Genomic DNA, 21,642 nt, shown 5'->3' with positions numbered 1-21,642 from the left:
ATGTGATTACATTTAATTTTCACAGCAGCCCTGTGTGGTGTAAGTTATACATTGTTAATTATATTTGATAGATGACAGATAGATGAACAAACCAAGGCTCAGAGAGGTTAACTTGCCCAAGGCCACAACTAGTTAGTTGCATAAGTTGCATATTTGATCGTGGAAGAATTCTTATTAAAATTAATTAGATCTCATTAATAAACATTTTGCTCTAGGGAAGTATCTGCAAAATCTTCCACTGCAGAAATTTACAGTATAGTCATTGTATAACCTTGGTAGCATTCCTTGTATGTATGTGTAAAGAAAAAGCCAAGCAGACATCTTTGATTTCTATTAGCTCCATATTATTTAGTATTTTAAAAAAATCATCTTCCTGAAAAAAATCATATTCCTAATTTGCTGAATAAAATAGTGCCATCATGGTTGTTTCGTTTTGATTTTTGATTTTTTTAAGTAAGAGATAGAGGGGTGAGGGAGGAACCCCCTTCCCCCCAAAAACCTTCACTGTAAAAACATTGCTACATTGCAAATCAAGCAGTTGCGAGACTCTGAAAGTTTTGTTTAAAAAGATTCTTGGTACTTGCAGATAGTGAAGGGGCAGACACGTCTGTGATCATGTCTGCAGCAAGCAAGGGAAGGAAGACAGCCACAGCCCTCTTGCAGTGGCGCATGGTTCGTGAAGGCTTTGGTGTGCCACAGACCGCTCCTTGGAGAGCTGGTCATTGTCAGCATCTTTGCCTGGCAGAGTGGCAGAAGACAATTTTTGAAACTACCTCTCACAAATCTCCCTTGTATCTTTTACATTGCCATCTCACTTGCTTTGAAAAGCTCTCACTGACCCTTTTGACTCACATTCTCCTCAGCAGCCCATCAGAATCACATTTCCCACATTCCTTCCCTGAAATCTTGGCTCGATGTCAACTTCATCCTCCCAAAATGTTTGTACTGGGTACAGCTCATTTTTCTTTTTTTTTAACCGAATGGACATTGCCTTTTCTGATGATAGTTTTGTCAGGAACATATATGTTTCATCTCCCCTAGTTGGGTGTAAACTTTAGGAGGGCAGGAGCTGGGTCTCATGTCCCATTCTGGCTACCCACTTTCCTACCTCCCCTCGGCACCCAGCCCTGGGCCAGGCCCAGTGTGCTGAGAAGCAGTGGCTGTGGATTAAGAACCTGTACTCTGGGCCCGATTTCCTGGGTTTTCATCTTGGCTGCTAGTTACCAACCATGACCTTTAGCATCCTGCCCTCTTAATCTGTAAAATGGAAATCATAGCAGTACCTATCTCATAGGTACTGCTGGATTATTGGTGTTGAAAAGATTTAGTGAGATACGGTACCTGATAGAAGCCTTAGCTATTGTTATTCTTCAGTAACTATCTGTAGGTGAGAGGCTGGAGGCCTGTGAAGAGGCCTCTGGGACAGTGAGAGTGGAAGAGCTGGCTCAGGGCCCCATGTACCTTTCTCCATACTCTGCCTGGAGGCCACAGGCACCAGTCCCTACAGCAGCTTAGGCCCCTTTACCAGCACATGTGCTCACTAGGAGCGGAGGGTAGATGCAGACTGCCGTTCTGAAGTGGAGTGGACAGGATTTGGTGCTTGTCGGGTGGATGTAGAGGAAGTACATGTGGAGTTATGGATTTCTTCCAGCTTGGACAACGAGGTCCACAGTGACACACTGTTCACTGAGAAAGGGATCCAAGAGTGGAACTGGCTAGAGGGGCAAGTAATGAGTTCAGTTACAGACATGTCGAGTTTGTAGTGTCTGGGATGCATCCAGATGGAGCCACCCAGTAGTAATGACAACAGATAACTTCACTGAAAGAATATCAAGTCCTGTCACCATTCCAAGCCCTTCACTGGTTCTAATCCACTTAGTCTCACAACCACCCAGTGAAGAAGATTGATGGGAAAACCAGGTGCAGAGTGGTTAAGTCATTTGTGTAAGGCCACACTGCTAATAAGGGATGGTGCACAGATTGGGAGCAGGCGGTCCGGTCTCGGAGCGCCCATGTTTAGCCCCACTCTGTGCAGACTCTGTTACTGCGGTTTTAGAGGGAGGTGGGTCTGGCCATGTGGATGTGGTGGAGCCACGGTAATGATGCTCTTGCTCTAAGAGAGACTGCAGAGTGAGGTGGGTGTTGGATGAAAGAAACTCATTTGCTGGTGTAAGTGAACATCATCATGGAAGATATAGGTTCAACATAAGGTATGACTAGGAGCAAAGGTCAAGTAAGTAGATAAAACTTTCTATGGATCGAATTTTTGTGTCCCCATTCCCCAAGTCTATATATTGAAGTCTTAATCCCCAATGCGAAAGTATTTGAAGGTGTAGCCTTTGGGAAGTAATTAGGCCATGAAGATGGAGCCCTTATGATGGGATTAGTCCCTTTATTAGTAGAGACTGGAGAGAGATTTCTCTCAGCCGTGTGAGGATACAGCAGGAAGGTGGCTGTGTGTGTAAGCCAGGAAGAAGGTCGTAACCAGAACCGGACCATGCTGGCACCGTGATTCTGACTTTCGGCCTTCAGAACTGTGAGAAATAAATGCTATGTTTTAAGCCACCGGGTTTGTGATATTTTGTCATAGCAGCCCAAGCTGACTAATACAATACTCTTAAAATCTCTAAGAAAAGGTTATGGGCTTGATTTGACACAACACTTATGTCGCCCATTTCAGTCAACAAGATTTGTTTAAATTGCTTTCAAATTCCATAAATTAACATTCTTGTGAGATGAGTAGGTAGTGTTACTATTGAGAGTACAAGGAAGAAATGACTATGGGAATAGAAAGCTAGTTGGATGCTCCCCGCCAAGCATTTATTTCACGAAGCACCACTGAAAGAGGGTTTAGGTTGCAAAGTACTAGTTATGTCCTGGAGTTGGGTTAATAATTTTCAATTAACTTTTAGGTAGCATGGCCTGGTACCTAAACAAAATGAAGTGGCTGCTAATGATTTATTTTGTACACTACCCGCGGCCTTAATTATACCAAGAGGTTTAATGCTCTCAGCTCTGGTTTAATGTTCCCAGCAGAATCACAACTGCCTCAGGAGCCTTGGAAAACTGCACACGTAGGTCCTACCCCTGCGGATTTTGGTTCAGTAAATTAGGATGGGGGTAGAGGAGCAGACCAGGGCTTTTTCTTTTTTTTTAATAAATAGGTATGCTTTTTGTCAAGATGATGGAATGACATAGTATTTATTTCCTTTTTATACCACAATCTCATTCAAATGATTTCCTCGAAAGATATAAGACCAAAAAAAAAAAAAATCCATAGCTGAGCTGGCAAACAGGAAAGGATACAATCACTTGATAAAAAATTTTGAGCCTTTTCTGGAAGATACCAGTAGATGAGATCGGATTTAAAGAGAGTAGAAAACGCAAAAGGATCTGGCCTGACTTGCTTGAAGTGAATGCTGTTCTTCGTGCTGGAGCTGAGAAGAAACGCCATGGCGCCATCTAATGGATATCGGGGGTAAGCCTCGGAGTGGTTGATTATCAGAGTAATTAATTAAAAGATAGCCTCCCTGTTCCCACCTGCTTCCTTGTGCTGAGCAGCTGGTGGCAGCGTTTGTCACCACACGAAAGCTGCAAGAACAGTTCTTTAAATAAAAGTCGGGCTCTCTTGTGGTGAGAGTTCCCAGCATTGGCACTGAGGTGAGAGAGAAAAGCAGAAGGTAATTTTGGACTTTGAAGTGAGTGAGACTAAACACACTTGTCCTACTTTGTTGATGGTGGTGGTGGTGGTGGGTTGGTCACTTGCTTATGACCCTGCACACACACACACACACACACACACACACACACACATGACTGCCAGTCGGCCTGTCTGCCCACTTATGTGCTGATTCTCACAGATTCAACTAGACAGTGCTGAATTCAGGGAAGAGGCCACCTGTACAAATAGACCTTCTGGAGTATGTGTTGAATAAAACAACATCCTGATCCAGATTTGGCATGAGTAGCCATTTATTAGCCAAATTCATTGTTGATTCGCCTAAATGGATCACTCAGTTCTCTCTTTGCCTATTTGTAGAGGAGAGGTCAAACAGCAAGGATAACGAGCACGGTTGATATCGGTACGGTCCCCAATCATTTTCACATCTGCGATCTGAGCCTTATAATAACTCTGTGGGGTATTAGTACTTTTATTTCCACTTTACCAATAAGGCAGCTGAAGGTCAGAGAAATTAAAGGACTTATTCAAGTTTATACAGGTAGTATGTGGCAGAGTTAGGATACAAAACTAGTTTTGGGGACGTCAGATGATGTTCCCTTTCCACTTACCACATAGTTTCTAACTTAATTTCAACTACTTGTTAAACATTTGTTTCCAGAAGATAGAACTGACTTGGAGATCTTTGGGTGGCTTTTGTCATACGTGCGAACGTAATAGACTAATAGAGTTGCAAAATATTAAGACATATTCTCAGATGATGTCTGCTATGTAAGTGAGATGGTAGTAGTGAAAAAGATGGCTTAATTGATTAAAAAGGGGTTAATTTAGGGATTTGATTGTAGGTGGATAGAGTGTCTATTAGTTTTCTGAAGCTGCCATAACAAATTACCACAAATTGGTGCCATAAATCGATAGATATTTATTTTCCCATAGTTCTGAAGGACAGAAGTTCAAAATCAAGGAGTCAGCAGGGTCATCTCCCTCTGAAGACTCTAGGGGAGGTACCTTTCCTTGCTGATTCCTGATTCTGGGGGCGGTTGTCATTCTTTGACTTCTTGGCTTGGGGCTATCTCGCTCCAATTTCTGCCTCCCTCTTCATGTCACCTTCTCCTCAGTGTCTTTGTGTCTTCCCCTCTTCTCTCTCTTCTAAGGGTACTTGTCATTGGATTTGGGACCTACCTGGATAATCTAGGGTGATCTTATCTCAGCATTCATAACTTAATTGCATCAGCAAAGACCCCTTTTCCGAGTAAGGCCACACCTAGAGGGTCCAGGGATCTGGATATGGACATATCTTTTTTGCAGGGTACAGCATTCACCCCACCACAGAGTGTAAGTATTTTACTAATTTATTTTTTTTCACAGTGAAATAAAAAACCCTCGGCCCTTATACCCTGTGATGTGTATTTATACAACCATCAGCACACCTCATCTCTAGGGACTAGATCTGTGTTATTTTTCCTTGAACACCAACAGGTAAGAGCTGTTAGTTGGAAAACCAGAGCTTTTCTTGAGCCTTTCCTGTGCCTGTGTGACGACATTTCCTACGACTTAGTCTCTCCCTCCTTTTCTTTAGCTTCCTAAGCAAGATATTTGGATTTTCAGTTTTGGAAACTGCTATTCAGAAGAGAGGCAATCAAGCAAAAGAAAATCCGAAAACTGGTCTGTGGTTTCTGTATTCTTTAGCAGTGGAAAGGAGTGGCAGGTTTACTCAGCTCCAGATGGGAAAGAAAGATAAAACTCTTAGGAAGGGAGTGGGTACTGGGCTATTTATTTGAGTCACTCACATTCTTCAGTTTGCAGATGGAAAACACAGAAAGCCAGAAGGCTTATATAAGGTCACTTGGCAAGTTGTAGGCTGACCCAGCATTAATGGTTGGAGTTTCTGAGTTCTCTGCTCCAATCCCCTGAATTATAGTGCATCTCAAGGGTTCTTACTCCATTAATCTTTGGTTGTCCAGGAAATACACGAGGGTCTTGACACTCACAGTCAAATGAACACAAAGGGGAAAGTTAAGCCTTGAATTGGTTGTGTTTGAGCCTCATTCAGTAAATGTATAGAAAACGAATGCTGTGATTATATTGTGCAGGCTCTCTAAGCTGGCTAGTGGGATGGTGTCAGCAAGCAAATGGATTTTTAAAAAATTCTATCCTAATGTCTACCATTGGCAATGCCTTTCTTGAATCCAACTAAATTGTCTGTAAGATTACCATGGCTGGAGTCATTGTTTATATGGTGATATGAGAAAAACAACAACAAAACAGAAGACAGCCTGTCTTCTTAATAAGGACTTGCTCCAGCTATTTATCTAAGAGCAGACTTTTCCCTTTGCAGACTTTGAACTGCTTTGAACTTTTTTGCAAGGTCAGCCCTCCAAGACTTCAGTAGAATCAAAGGTATTTGGGAAGCTGTAGTAAATGTTTAAGTAAACTGGGCCAAAGAAAACTTTGCTTCATCTCAGGAGCAATTGATAGCTCTAACAGGTACTGGTAGGTTGTGTTACAACATAAGGCCTGGGTGCCAGGCATTATCGTCAGGTTCCCAGGACTTCTAAATGACAAAACAGACTTTCATGAAGCATGTCTGTTTGTGGTGTTACGTTTTGAATCGTTTTATCTATAAATTTAGTGCCTTACTTTTTTGCTAATGCTTATCAAATTTAATGTACTAAAGCTCTCTTTTGTGGTGGTCACATAATTTAACAACCCATAAATCTTACACTCAAAAAGTTTACATATGATATCTTTTTCATTTGACCTTGTAACTGCGTTGGCCTTGTGGTTCATCGCCACTGCCTGGGGGAATTTTCAAGGTACATTTTTTTTACTTTTGTCATCTAAAGTTACTTAAAAACACTCTTGGTGTGTATCTAAGGGGATAGTCATGTTGGTAGTTATGTTGGCATTTAAGCTTGCCAACTCAGTGGGCCAGTAATAACTTGGAGTATGTCTTGTTCAAAATAAACTTCTGAAAGCTTAAAAACCAAAGTTTCTACAAATTTAGCAAATTCCCGATTTGATCTGCATATGGGCCTCAAGTGTGTTTTCTAATTTTGCTTAGACACAAAGTCACTGTAAGAATCTGCAAGGCTAGTAGAAATCAGTGGACTAAAATGAACCTGGCCTCAGTGATGGTATCTGCTAGATGTAGGCTAGGCAGGCAGTAATGTTTGCTTGAGGAACCCAAGAGACATGCTACAGAAAAGAGACCCTTTTCCAGATTGCAGGTAGAAAAATTTAAACCTTTTTGGCACATTAGACTGATTTTCTTGAAATGCGTTCCTTTGGGTTAATTCATTTCACCTTTAAAAGTGGCCCATGCCACTTTGTTCAGAGAAGTAGCCTCTGGAAGTACCCTACTTTTCTGACTCCTTACCTGGCACCTCATGTAACTTGTTCGCCTCCCCCGGCCTACAGATTTCTCACTGCTGTGTTGTTTCATCCTAGCTTTGTCACTTTTGCCCTATGCTCCTTCTAGTCTAACTCAACTTTCATTGGCTCCCATGAATATCATCTCTCCTGGGCCCCAGGTATTTAGTTCCTGTCCCTGGGCCTGGGCTTCCTAGGTCAAACAAAAATAGTATCTACAAATTACTTTGTCTCAAGGAGTGTTTCTAGATATAGTTAGTGATAAAAAATGTGTTAAGAAAACATGGTTCAAATCTCTGACCCTGACCTTACTCAAGATGTTTTCTTGTCCTTTCTTTCCACACCTACCAAAAAAAAAAAAAAAAAAAAGGCACCAGAGTCGACTCGTGAGATACACTCAATTTCAGCCTTGTCAGTGGGTGTGAGGAAAACAATAATACTGAATTTGGAAGCCTATAAAAGTGTCATTTTGACAGTACTGAGAACTGAAGTTTTCTGTTTGTAGTACTTACAAAACCATTTGCAATTTAGGAAGTAGAATATTTCCAAAGCTTCTTTAGTGACATGGCTTGACCTTGATTTTATAGGAGTAAAGGTCAGTTAAAAGATGTGAAATGTTCAGCTTGCATTGACTAAGTGCTCACAGGATCACCTCTTTCTTGGGGTGACAGGATGGGTCCCAGTTCGAATAAAGGAAGAAATGGTGCTAAGAGTTACATGTTTTGATTGACACAGTGGCTAGGGCCTGGTTGGAGCCTTCCCAGACACTTAAATTTGCTCCCCAAGGGGTTAGTTTGATTTCACACCTGTCAAGAACTATCATAGTGACACAGGAAACAGCTATGCTGTTTACAGAAAAGGCTGGAACTTTGTGTTGGTAAATAAAAGCCCTCCAGAGTTGGTATCCACTTAGTGGCTCCTGCCAACAGTTATCGTATTTCTTTTCCTTCCATCATTATGTACTTAACAACCTCCCAAAGCTATAGTTGCCCTTACATTTCATTCTTAATTACTTGAAAGATAAACTAATAATACAGGGAGCAAATGTACACTGTTATTAATTAAAATCCCCAGGAATTTGGGGCAAACTGAAGAGAAGAGTGCTTTTTTAAAAATAGTAAGCATAGCTGGCCACACTGCATAGCGAATCTTATAGCCACATATACTTATAGCTGTTACTCTTTGGGCCCCATGCCATGTCTTGGACCTTGGGCGCCTCTGATTTCAGCTGCAGCTGCGGTGGCCAATTCTCATGCATGAAGCCTGCTTACCTTCTTTCTTTTTGCCTCAGGGCTTTTACTTCTGAAGCCTCTGGAGTTTACTCAGTCTTTGCTAAAGCCTGTTCCAAATGCAAAAGAGTTAACACTCTCTCAACCAATGGGTCAGGAGAGTTGATGATAAATATGCTAACCTGTCATCCTCCAGAGAGGCAATTCAAAGGGCATATTACTGTTGCTCAGAAGTCCTCAGTGGGATTGAGGCCGTTACCTGAAAAGGCAAATCGAGAATTCATTTTTCATTGGCTTTTCCTTCTTGGCTAGTTCACTGTCCTTTCTCCCTGAGATCACTTCCTAAAGTCCTTTATTTTAGGTTCCGCTGTGGGGGAAGCCACATTAAGACAACTGCCATTTGGAATGATCAAGAGATCATTAGAAATATCTCTTTCAGCATCTCTTTTTAACCCCTGTAGATAAAGTTTTGTTTTGTTTTGTTTTTTTAATTTGGAAGCCAGAAAAATGGAAAAATGAAGAAAAGGATTATTTGTTTCTTAAGCTCATGGCAAAGAAAGACTTTCAGAAGCTCTGCATTCAGATGGTTATTATGGCTTCAGGAAGTTAGAGACACATCCTTCACATCCCATTTTCAATTACGGGCATGGTATTTGGCACATTTTCGGAGTTTGGCACCTAATGGCCACTCCCAATTCCAAACCACATATGTAGGATTGTAAGATGAGAAAAGGAAAAGTCATGTGGTCAATTCCTTTACCTGGAGACAAGGAAGGAATTAAACCCAGTTGTCTCCTTAGGGAACAACATGAAGAGATATTCCACAGTGAGTTTAACAACTGTGAAAGCCAACTTCTGGGAACACTGGTTCCCCCGGCCAGGCTCCATCTAATCTGAAATTTTGGTCTTAAATGTTATGGGTTAATAGCTAGCTTGAGTCGCCGAAGTGGAACTCCTGTGCTCAGAGTCCTAATGCTAATCTGGAACTGAGCTCCAAGTTAGAAGGTGATGAGCTGCCCAATTCCATTGTTTTGAGCAATAGTCAAGCCTTCTTTCTAAGAGATTCAGTAAATGCTATTTTGATGGGAGCATGTTAGAGATAAGCTGAATTTCATCATGAGCAGGCTTCTATCAGATGTTTTCTAATGTAACCAAAGGTCGAAAGATAAATAGGATTTAGACATGCAGTTTTTGAAAGAACTTTAGTGTAATTTGTAATCCATATGTAATTCATTGTAAATGTATTCCCACTAAATTATGTCACTTTACATTGCTATACAATTAACCAACTCCCGACTGGAAAATAACATTCTAAGGTGACATTTTAAACAAATTATTAGCAAGATTGTAAATAGATTTATTTGTCATTTTCTGAAACTAAGTTTTGAAAATTCTCACATCTCTTATTCTGTGTCTCTGCACATGGTAATCTCTTTCTGATGCAGTCGACTTACTGCTCCTTTGTTCTCTTTGCTCACTCAGTTGAAACTGTGGCTTCCTCAGGATCAGTGCCGTGACGTTCGTGTGTCAGAGAGTGAAAAGAATCACAGTGTGCTTCATGGAATTCCTTTACGGAGAATGAGGTTAATCCCATAATTTGTAGAACTCTTTCAACTATTAAAAAAAAATCAGAGAGCACGTTTTGTGTAACAGGTGTGGCATGGGTGTGGAGGACAAAGTGTGATAAGCGCTATGTTGTGGTGGCACCTGGACCTGGGAGACCCTGCAGCGAGAATATGTAATCTCTGACTGGAGAGGGCTGTGCTCTTACAAGGCTTCCAAGTCAGGAGATGCCTAGGCTGACTTTTGAATGAGAAAGTAAGGTTGACTATGAAGCAAAGATAGAAATAGGTTTATAGTTTATAATGGGGAGAGGCAAGCCTTGGGAAGGGTGGTGGTTTTTGAAAATGAATGGGTAACAGCCAGAAGAGAGACATGGGTTAGACTGACAGCAGAGAACAAATGAGGGCAGAGAAATTGGAATTCTGAGCATAGGTGAAGAGATCAACCTTAGAAGGAAGAAGGACACCTCTTCCACTGAAATGGAATGGAAGGAGATCTAATTTGTGGGATAGAATTCCTGGGAAGAGGGAAGAGAGATAATCTGTTCATGGTAAAAGAAGAGGGATGAGGTAGGAGTTTCAGGTTGATGACAATTTGTGTGGACCGAGGAGAAAACCGATGATAGATTCAGAAGGAGAGCTGGGCAGCTGTTGTGGGCTGAATGTTTGTGTCACACCCCTCCCCAATTAGTATGTCGAAGCCCTAATTCTCAGGGTGATGGTATTTGAAGGTGGGGCTTTTGGGAAGTAATTAGGTTTAGATGAGGTCATGATAGGATTAGTGCCTTTATAAGAGGAGTAAGAGACACGAGAGCTTGCTCTCTCCTCCATGTAAGGATATGCCAAGGAGGGCCTATGCATACCACGGAGAGGGCTCACACCAGACCCCAAATGTGCTGGTACCCTGATCTTGGACTTCTCAGTCTCTAGAATAATTTTGATTTTTTAAAATCAGACTGTTTATCCACTCTGGTATAGGATAGAGGAGAAATTTTTAAGATTACACCAAGGTTTGGGTGAAGTGGACATAGGAATGGCTGATGTATTAGAAAAATCGGAGGTGCTTAAGATCTGGAGAGCTCATGGGGCCAGAAAGCAAGTGGACGTTAGTTAATGAGAGACAGTTAGAAGAATACATAGGAGAAGTCGTGTTGGGTAGGAGCCTGGTTTGTCCACCTCTTGCTGTTGTCCACTTTGACTTTTCTTTGAAAAAAAAAATGATAACATTAATTTATAGCCAATGACTTGAAAAAAAGTTAAGATTTTACTTTGATTTCTAAATTAGTGTATCCTCCATCTAAAACTTAAGAGCTTTTAAAAAATTGTATTTTATTTGGTAATAAAAAGAGAATACAAAAATTATTTCATAGAATCAAATTTTCAAAAGGAGGGGTACAATTTCTAATGAATATATATGGAGACATTTTTCAGGCAAATTTATGCAGATATGTAAATCATCAAGAATGAACACTAGAAAATGTTACATAGTGACTGAGATACTGTCATTGGAAATGGAAATACACAAAAGGGAAGACATTTAAATTGGTGGATCTCATCAAAATTATGATTCACTCTCCTTGTGCCTAGGTACTAAGTAATCTGAGTTAACAGCATTTATAATGGCACTAAATATAGAAAAATAAAAAAAATGAAGGGGAGGGAAAGTGCTAGCTTGATGATTTACAGTGACACACAGCTAAATGCCTAAGTGCGAACGTGTGACCTTGTGATTACACTTTTGCATATGTGTCCTGGTTTGTTAATTCCAATCACCAAGTTTGGTACACTTGTTAATGCTTTTATTCTTTCACTTAGTTCAAAACATCAACAAAGTCCCCGCCTCTTTTTTTTTTGGATGCATCACCACAGCTTATTATGCTCAGTGGCATCCAAGCTTTTCTGTCCTGAGGCTTTTTTGAGGATGAAGTCCATGGCAGAAACAATCCGAAGGCAGGCAGATAGCCCCTGGAGAGATGAACAGAATGAAACACAATGTTCACTTCGCTTCTCTCTGAACTCAGCCAAGCCCAGAGATTGAAGCACTGGCTCTGAGCTGTAGTAGTAAACCATAAAGAATGTTCATTGCCATATAAATATTTAATTTTTGAAATTCAAATAGCGTATCCATCATTGTCAATTTATGCCGAGTGCACAAGGTGGTTGGCATGGTAATGCTGATACTTTGGAGAATTTATCTGCAGAACAAATAAAATAATTCATTTAGATTCATATTTTACCTAATTTTGAAAATCTGTCCCTTGCTTTTCTTTTGTTTTCTTTCCTTTCCTTTTCTTTTCTTTCTTTTTTTTTAGGTGAGGCAACCCTTGGTTGACCTCACAGATTGCAAGGACCTTGTCAGCTTACAATCCCATATTTTTTATTTTTTATGCCTACAGCACCTGCTTTTCCTAGGTGGTCTCCCATCCAAGTACTAACAGGGCCCGACCCTGCTTAGCTTCTGAGATTGGATGGAATAGGGCTTGTTCAGGGTGGCATGGCCGTAGACCCCTTGCTTTTCTTGTTGGAAAATTGGAGTGAGTTTTTCATTCTTGAATTTGTCAAGGACATAAGTTTACTCATTTCATTCTGACCTGACAGCATAAGTATTCATGCTCAGTACTTACTGATGTAAGTACTTAGGTTGGTGCCCTCCTTCCTCTCTTCTTTCTAGAATGGCCCCTCTATGGTGGTAAGGGATGACCACTTTTAGCGCCTGAGAGGGAAAGAAACAATCTTTAAAAAAATCTTTCAGACCTTTTTGTGCTGATGATTTATAACTGTTCAATTTGTAATCCCCAGTAGGAGATTAAGCAAAAGGTCCAGGCAATGCTACTTTTATGCTAGTCTGATTGGGCCCAGGCTACTCTTATGCTAGTTTATTCCAGCTGGATGGGATTTACCAGAGTTGATATGGGAGAAACTTTTCTAACATCAGATCTTCTTTTCCCCCTCACATTTTTCCCCATTATAGTGTTAGGTAACCTAGCTCTAGAGTGAGATGAGGGCACTTCTTAAGCCCAGGTTACGTCAGGTTGATAAGTATGCTAAGACATGTGACACCAATATCAGTAGTGATTAACTGTTCCAATACAATGCTTAGTAGTGTAATTGATGGCTTAGAGATGGGAGTGGGATTGGGTGTGAGTCCAAGGGTTAGCTGGGACTTCATATTTTGGTAAACATCACCATAAATCAGTAAGTGATATGAATACTTATCCTTGCCCATTCTGCCCATAGAATACAGGCAGAAGCTCTCCTTGAGCTGGAAGAGGTGCATTTTGGAAATTCACACTAGATGCTTATCCTTCCTACTTTGTAAATACTGCCAATTGCTTGGTATATAAACAAAAGGTACATAAGTATTTAGATTACTTTCTTTTCATGTGAAACAAGATCATTCTTAGATGGGCAATGTTATGTCACCTGGTAAAAGTAGATCTCACAGGATGAATAAGTTGCTTTAAGGATGTAAGGTCAGCACATAGAATAAAATGATAGTTTAGGATATAAGGGTCTTTGTCATATGTAAAGAATTGCATGCAGTCATTTGTTCACCTGACAAGTGTGATATTTAACTGTTGCAGTCTTAGCCCAGTGGTCTTCTTATTCAGTTGCCTACCAAAATGGCAGTGGGATTTTTAGAAAATATAGGTGGCAGACCTTCTACTCAGTTTAAGTTTCCAGAGTGTAAGAGTGTTGTAAAAAATCTCAGGTGATTCTGATCTTCTGCCATTATCGAGAGCCATTGCCTCAGATGCCATCTTCATAAGACCTTATCCCAAGAGAGACAAGAACATCACAGTCTGTTATTCAGATGTGGAAACTACTCACTCAGAGATGGTAGATTTGCCATGCTTATGAAAAAATGCAGTATATATATTTTTTCACATATATATGTTCATTAGCAAAAAATGCAAAGTAAAGCAGCAGTGAGATGCCACATTTTGCATATTCAATGAACAGATTATAAAATTAGACCCTTAGGTTCCCCCTTGCCCCATTACTGGTGATAGGGCTAAGAATTAGAACTTCACATCAAACTGATAGGTATGTAAATTGGTAGAATCTTTCTGTACAACATTTGGCAATGTAATCAAGAGGCTTACAATGTTTATACATTTGACCCAAGAATATCTGGGAGTCTAGCCCAAGAATTGCAGACTAATAAAATTTTAGCATTATTTATAATGGGAACTGTACATTATATTTATATGCTGCAGTATTATATAATTCTAATAAATCATGTTTATGAGTTTTTAGCAGTGTGAAAAAATGCTTGAGTTGTTATCGTTAAGAGAATACAAAAGTTTACATATAGCATGTTCTAAATGTGAAACAAAATGCATACAGAGAAAGACACCAAAGTATTAATAGTAATCATATTTCAGTAGCTTTTTATTCTTGACTTTGTACTTTTCTGACTTTTGCATGTTTTCTACAATGCCACTTTAAAAAACTTTATTTATGATTAGAGAAATAAATATACTCATTGGAAATGCTTTAACAACAAAAATTTTGTGAAAGAACTGGCAGTGGAAGATTTCTTTATAGAGAATTGATTCATGAAGAGAAGACTTGTGGAAAATTTCAATAGATTAAAAAAATGCTTAAGTCGGTTTCAAGCATAAGAAGCAGCAGGAAGCTGGATTGTAAACACATACAGGTTTGGGGGAAAGTGTAGTGAATGGATGAAGTAAGGATAAAGTGAGAAAGATGTAAAGTAGAGATGACAGTAGACAACTAGATGGAGGATGAATAAAATGAAAAATACATTTTATTCTCTTATTGTTTCAGAGTTGTGTGATGTTAGGAAACTTTCCCATGATTGCTAACTAACCCTTCAGATCTTTCTGGTTGTTGTATGTTCATCAAGTATATCGTTAAATGAGGTAAACACGACCAACAAGAACCGAATGGGAAAGGAAAAGAATGCCTTTCCAGTTATAAAGTTAGCTCTGTCATCCCTTTGCCTGCTGGGCCTTTTATTCTCGCCAAACTTTTAGTTGATTGCCTTGATTGAAGGTCAGGTAATGATTTCCAAAGTTGCCGTGTTGGTTAATGCCTTGCTATTCTAGTAGATAATCTTTTTTTTTTTTTTTTTTTAATTAAGCCTATATTAGTTGAGGCCCACAGGTCATCTGCCTGACATTGTCTTTTAGTTCAAGGCTTTGATGGAAAGCTTTAAAGGTACCTGGAAGGGAAAAGCTCATAATTTCTCATTAAGTTAAGATAATCTGAACATTTACTAATAATATTCCTTTTCCTAATGCTTGCCGATAGTACTCTGAAAGCAATGTGTTTATGAATTTTTTCCTTGCTTTCTGCAATTGACCACTAGTGTCTGTTACATCTGTTTCATTGTGTGTACACATATCCAGATTATGTTAAGACAGTTACTCCTTGTTCCTGTGATCCATGGGTTTAAATGGATGGTTAGAGGAGCCCAAGAAACTTAGGGAACATTATAATTTGACATTATTTCCATACTCACTAATTATTAGTTTACTATCTGGTGGTATTTTATACTTATTTAGAGCTAATTTGATGTTCAAATAATAACTTAGAGGGAATATTAGAAATAATTTGTTTTAAACTACTGTTTTTAAAAATTATGATGCTATTGCCTTTCTCAGTTTAAAAGAAAATAGATTTCTAAGGTACACAAGACCTGAGAGTCAAGTAGTACTTATGGCTTACTCTCCCACACAAGGTTCAGAAATGCAGTGAATTTGGATGCTGTAAAGTACATGGCACCTAAGTATTTATTTGAATATCGGTACGTTTAATTTCCAATTTATCTTTCTTAAATATTTAAGAAGTCACTTTCTGTTATTAGGAAAAATACATTGCTAAACAACTTCGCAAAGCCCAGTGTGTGTGTGTGTGTGTGTGTGTGTGTGTGTGTGTGTGTGTTACCAAAGTCTCTATACTGAATTTATTTATGCTTTTGGATTTATGAGACATATTTACAGATATAAGGGATTATTATTTTTTTACATTCTCCTCTATTTTCAATCAGTATAAATGTGCAGTAGTTTATTATTTGTCCCCAAATTTATCCTTTTCTTTATGAGGATGATTGCTATTTTCCTTGAGTATTTGATGTAAGAATCACTTCTGAGAATTAGAATTTAGATCAAGTAACTCAGCCTGTTTCTGTTTGTGCCTCTTGGGGAAAGGCTTTGGACTTAGTGCTCCAACTAATTCTCTATCCAGTACTGCAAAGGAAATGACCAAACAGATTGGGAACTAAGAGCGACTATATTGAAAATCCAAATCTTCATGAAGAAATCTTTATGGACTTTGCTAAAAGGTGGTGAATATTTTTTCCCTTTGTAGTGGTCTACTTCAAAAACTCAATAGAGTTCAAGATTTTCTTTGAATTCATTTGGGCTTTGTAAGAGCAGTATAAAAAATGGCAATTTATATGTTTTCAGCTTATTAACATTTTATTTTTGTCTCTAATCTTTAGTTTCAGAAAATAAACAGACTTATAGTGGTTTAATATTTACATAACAATGTTCTGATCTTATTAAGGATGAGGGGTGGATGGGGATTTGCTATGACTGACCATTATCTTGGTTTTGTGAGCATTTTGTGAAAGAAGAGTTAGAAGAAATGACACAACCAAGAAGGTGCCCTTTTCTGAGTCCAGTGCCTATCTTCTGGGCATATTTTTCTGGTTGCCTTGTTCCTGCTATAATGAGCTGTATATATTTTAGTTACTTTTTCAGCTGGTATTTAAAAGCATAAGCTACTTCACAAAAGAGATCTTCAAGTAAAGTGCCTAAATAAGATGGAGGTTTCTTTCTTTTCACCTAACAGTACAGGAGAGCAGTCCAGGATAGCAGAGTAGCTCTTTCTAAAGGTAATTTAATGACTCAAGTTTCTCTAGCCTAATTATTCTTCATCATTCACCGGTATGGCAGAAATTGGTTCATTAGCACCATGTCCAAAGGAATGAGTAAGACGATGTGGTGGGAAATCAGTATCCTTTCAAGGATGTGATATGTAAGTTGGACACATTACTTTCTCTCACATTCCATTACCAAGAACAAGGTCACATCTAGCTGCAAGGGAGGCTGTGGAATATATTTCCTAGTTCAAGAGTCATATCCCTTGCCAAAATTGGGGGTGTAATGGGGTTTATTGCTAAAAGGGGGAAATGGAGAATAGATACTAGGGCTTTTAGTCATCTAGAATAATACAGAAGTCAAAGTTCAGCAGCATGCACCAAAACCCACTATTCTTTCATAACCGCTCAGTGAGTTTCAGAAACTAAAAACTGTCAACCCGAAGTTGACCTGAGACAGCCCTACTCAAATCTAGAAGTACTTTAAAAAGCTCTAGGTCTACTTGTAGGTGGAACCTAGAATGAGTATTGCTACTTTAAGCTCAGTATTTTTTAGTAAGTCAGTTTCCCTACTCCCCTGTTGAGGTTCTAGCACTTCTGGTGCCTAAGGCTGCATGAGATATGATAGAACTTGAGACATGTGGTCCACTCAGTGCTATGTTTTATTATTGAGGTCATCAATATCATACTAGCTTATTCAGCTTTCCCTGTGTATTTATTGAACTGCTATTTTCCAGTTATTGTGATAGATTCTGCTTAGAAAGGAGTACATTAACAAGACAAATAAGACATAGTACCTGCCCTGGAGGGGTACATAGTCTGGAACTCTTTTACGAAAGGAAATAGATGTATCTCCAAAAATACATTCTGAGGCAAAAAAGTTTTGGGAAACACCCAAGGACCCTAACTACCATTGCTCATTGTCCACCAATATCCCCTCTGCCCATAGATTCCACCCATGAGAAGCCTCTGTCACTAACCTGAATCCAGCTTACACCTCAGTTCCTGACACTCCTTTTCATTTTGTGGTTTGTTTCCTAAATCCACAGCAGCCATAAAATTGGCCTCACAATTTCTGACTCATTCCCTTCTGTGTTGATTTCTTATAAGATCTCAAACATCTTCTAGACTAGGCTGCATGAATTATGATGGAGGCAGTGTCATTGGGGCTCAAAATCTGGGTATTCTTTTCATGTTCAGTTCCTGCTGCCAATATTTACTGAGGCTCTTCTATGGAATGAAGCATTTGGGGTACAAAGCTGAACAAGACCTGGTTCTTGCTTGAGTCGTTCATTTTATAGTGGAAGAAACAAGTCTACTGGATGAATTACTAATACCGCACTATCATGTGGTGGGTCCATGAGTAGAAAGACGTGTAGAAAGGAGAATAGAGTGCCATGGGAGTATAGTAAGACTGTCTAATGTCTGAGGGATTTGAGGAAGGTCTTAGTGACATTTACATTGGATATAAAGAAGGAATGAATTCACGAAAAATGAAAAATCAAGGGTGGGGCTTGGCAGAGTGGAAGTGGCCTCCCACACAGAGGAAACATCGTGTGCAAAGGTATGAGGTATGAAACATCATGGGGCTTTTTCTCTATCACCAAAAAGAAAAAAAATCTATCAACACATTATAAATTATGTTTTCTTTGAAATAGAGACATTGTTAAAACGACACCTCTATATCACATGTAGATTATTTAATTTGTAAGAATCTGATTCTAGACAGGACCATTCTCCCTCAGTCAGGGCATGAAGACAACTTGGTGAGGACCCTCTAGGGATGTTCATGAAATGTATGAAAAACATGCACATTTCATTTTGTGAGCATTTCATTGTTGTTCTAAGTTATTGCCCTATTTTGACAGCCACAGTGCAGAAGTAGCCAAGGAGTTCAGGGCCGTCGTGAATTATTTACATATTTATTGAAGTTGCATATGCGCAAAGCACTATGCTAGGCAGTGAGGATATAATGGTGAGTAAGAAGCTATCTGATTCCTCTTTCCGTAGAACTCACATTCTAAAGGCAAATGTTAACTCATCAATCTCACTAATGTGTGTGCGTGGAGGTGTGGTGGGGGCACGTGTGGGGTTTAGGCAAAGGGCTCATTATAGTCAGAGTCTGGTGGTGGGAGGGAATATGATGTGTACAAAAGGTCAGGCTGGCTGTAGAGGAGAGAGTGAAGGGGACAGAGTGCAAAATAAGAGATGCGAGAAGAAAAACATTGAGGCCATGATAGAAATTTGGGTCTTTATCTTAAGAGCAATTAGAAGCTTTGAAAGATTTCAAATAGGAGCTGACACCATCTGATTTTTGTTTGGAGGAGTTAGTAGGTACTCAATAAGCATTTATGGGTATTAGGTAATTGAATGAATCTGTACGTAAACTGTGTTATCACATTAAAGAGAAAAACTCCTGCTAGGAGGGAAAAACATGAATTTCTACCGAAAAGCAGTAACGAAATAGAAAACAAAATTTTACAAATTTTACATAAAAAAGAAACTGAACTGTTTACGCTCTGTACCAGCTTTGGAATCATGGGACGTGGTTTGCCGAAGGCCATGTAGTAAGTTGATGGCTGACTCATTTCTGCCCTGTTCATGAGTGAAATTGGTCCTTTCCATCCCCCTTTCCTGTTTCTCACTCCTGCTGTCCCTTTGCAGAAAAAGAATCAAATTATTCTCCAGCTCTCACTGGAGCTTCTCAAAATTGAGAGCTCGATTGCAACCATCTCCTTGGTTCAGTTTCTGTCTCAAGGATATCCATTATTGATACAACACCATCCCTCGGGTTGCTTTCAGGAGGATGCAGTCACGTATTGTTGATCTTCGAGTTCCCAGCCTCTAAAATAGTGCGGAGCAGTTGGCAATTGGAGACTGTAATTGTTAAATTAGCAATGATAATACTAGCTGACCAATGTATAGGCAACAGGAAGAAGATCAGCTGGACCAGTCTCCTCAGTTCATTTTGGAGGAGAGTAGAGAATAAAGTTGTGTAGCGTTAATGAAAATTGCAGCTGTATGGAATGTTTTTGCCAAGAGATTGGCATTTTTTTTTAACAGAAATTTTAGAAAGCGAGAGATTTCTGAGTAATACGTCAATCATGGGAAGAGATCTGTCATTTTCTGGCAAGTTGAATAGGCCATGGGAATTTTTTACCTTACCTACGCTCACTCTTTTATGAATTATGAAGTATTATTTTTTCCTGGAGCCATCAAGAATGGCAGGGAGGAGGGGAACTAGTCCTTATATTCGTTCTTCCCCTGAGTGTCTCTAGGGTTTTCCGTCTTCCTCTTTATCTTTGTCTCTCTCTGTTTCTCTCTGTCTTTCTCACTCTCCTCTTTCCTCCTTGGTAAGAACCTGTAGTAGTATGTGTTACAGGATTTTCATGGGGACATTTTCTTGGCAGTGGCTTGTGACAGGTTAGGTTAGGGCAGTGCAGTAGCTGGTGGGCGTGATGGAGGTCAGAATTCTAGTTTGACAAAAGGCCAGGACATTGGGAAGGTCAGTGTGAGAGCAGTGGGTACCCAGGACACACAGAAAAGATGCAGAGTTCGGTGGGTTGGCTGAAGGGTTGAGAGGTTTGTTGTCAGGCTGTGGTGGCCTGGGCTTGCACCCAGCTTTAGCATAAGGAGCAATCGGCCTCGCCAGATGAAGCAGGTAGGCAGCCGGGAGGAGGCTGGCATGAACCTAAGTAGGGCAACAGGAGGCAGGATGCTGATCTCAGCTCTGTTGGCTGAGACCCGGTTGACAAGACCAGGGCAGCATCATGGGCAAGTATTAGGAATCCCATCCCAGAGGCAAAAGGTACCAGGGCTTCGGGCCAGACCCAAAGATAAGAAGCAGCTGATGCTTGTGGAGCATTGAGTGTGTGCCAGGCACCTCATTCTGAGCACTTTCTTCTGTCAAGGCTTTTAATCTGCACAATAATGTTGGGATAGTCCTCATTTTATAAATAAGGAAATGGAGGCACAGAAAGGCAGAGTAGCTTGCTGAGTGTTGTTCTTCTGGGAAGTGGCACAGCAGGGATACGAGGGCTGTCTGGTTCCAGAGCCCCTGCTCTTAGCCACCCTGCTGCATAGTATTCCTACTACATTGCTCCAGGAGTACCAGTCACAAATTGCAGTGTGTGGGGTCCCTTGGAGCTGGCCTACATAGGCAGCCCTGATTTCATACTACTTACCTTTGAAAAAAAAAGAAGCCAATTCTTTCCTCTGCCTTCTATGTGCCAAGAACTTTCTATGTACCATTCATATATTAACTCATTAAGTCTAAAACTATTATCTCCAGGTTGTGGATGAGGCCCAGAGAAATTCAAGGACATGCTTGCCTAGGTAGTGAGGTCTAAATTCAAACTCAGAAGACTCAGGAAACTGATTGTAGTATTTTATTTTGTTTTAATTTCTTTGGCTGCCCTGCCGGCACCACCTGTCTGAAACCTGTTAGGGAGGGAACAAGTTACAATATTAATGCTTGCCATGTCATGAAGATTTCTAGAGGCAAATGAGTGAGTGGATTAGCTCTTGCAAAGCAGAAGGGGGAGAAAATGATCTAGCACACTGTGGTCATTTAGCAAAATTTAAACACAAACAAAGGGCAAAGTAATGCCCGTAGCTGAATTGTCGAGCAAAGGCCTTGGGTTTGTGTTATAATTCGGAGCACCGATGAGGAGTCCAAACTCTGTCCCTCTGTTTCTTCCCTAACCTCTCAGGGTCTTGCTGCAGAACACATAACTATACCGGCTTAGAAAAGTTAAATTCTGGACAAACCTGGGTGGAAAATTGGATAGCAAAATTTTCTTTAGCTTCCAAATCTACACCATTGTTTTGATCATGGCTGTCTGAAACTCTGAGCTGATCTGCTCACTCTTGGCTTTTCTCTTTCTCCTTTCCTCCTTTTCCAAACAAATGGAGTAATGAAATGCTAGTCCTTTGTATTTGCTGTCA

General features: G+C 40.0%; 1 protein-coding gene and 1 pseudogene across 5 annotated transcripts in view; one reads left to right on the top strand and one right to left on the bottom strand.

Moving 5' to 3' along the window:
- CACNB4 (calcium voltage-gated channel auxiliary subunit beta 4) overlaps positions 1-21,642 on the top strand; it is a 210,910-nt gene that overhangs the window by 70,966 nt on the left and 118,302 nt on the right. For 3 of the 5 annotated variants that reach the window (XM_006921070.2, XM_006921068.1, XM_006921072.2), the window contains exon 3: positions 2,848-2,854. The exons of the other annotated variants lie outside the window; for them this stretch is intronic. In XM_006921070.2, coding sequence (XP_006921132.1) covers positions 2,848-2,854 — 7 coding nt within the window. The remainder of the gene's footprint in view (positions 1-2,847; positions 2,855-21,642) is intronic. 5 annotated transcript variants of the gene reach the window in all.
- LOC112470592 lies at positions 12,230-12,348 on the bottom strand (annotated as a pseudogene).

The sequence above is a fragment of the Pteropus alecto genome, unplaced genomic scaffold (assembly GCF_000325575.1).
Source record: "Pteropus alecto unplaced genomic scaffold, ASM32557v1 scaffold3, whole genome shotgun sequence".
Lineage (NCBI taxonomy): Eukaryota > Metazoa > Chordata > Mammalia > Chiroptera > Pteropodidae > Pteropus > Pteropus alecto.
Note: the sequence above shows the minus strand (reverse complement) of the source record. Positions and strands in the feature narration are given on the sequence as shown.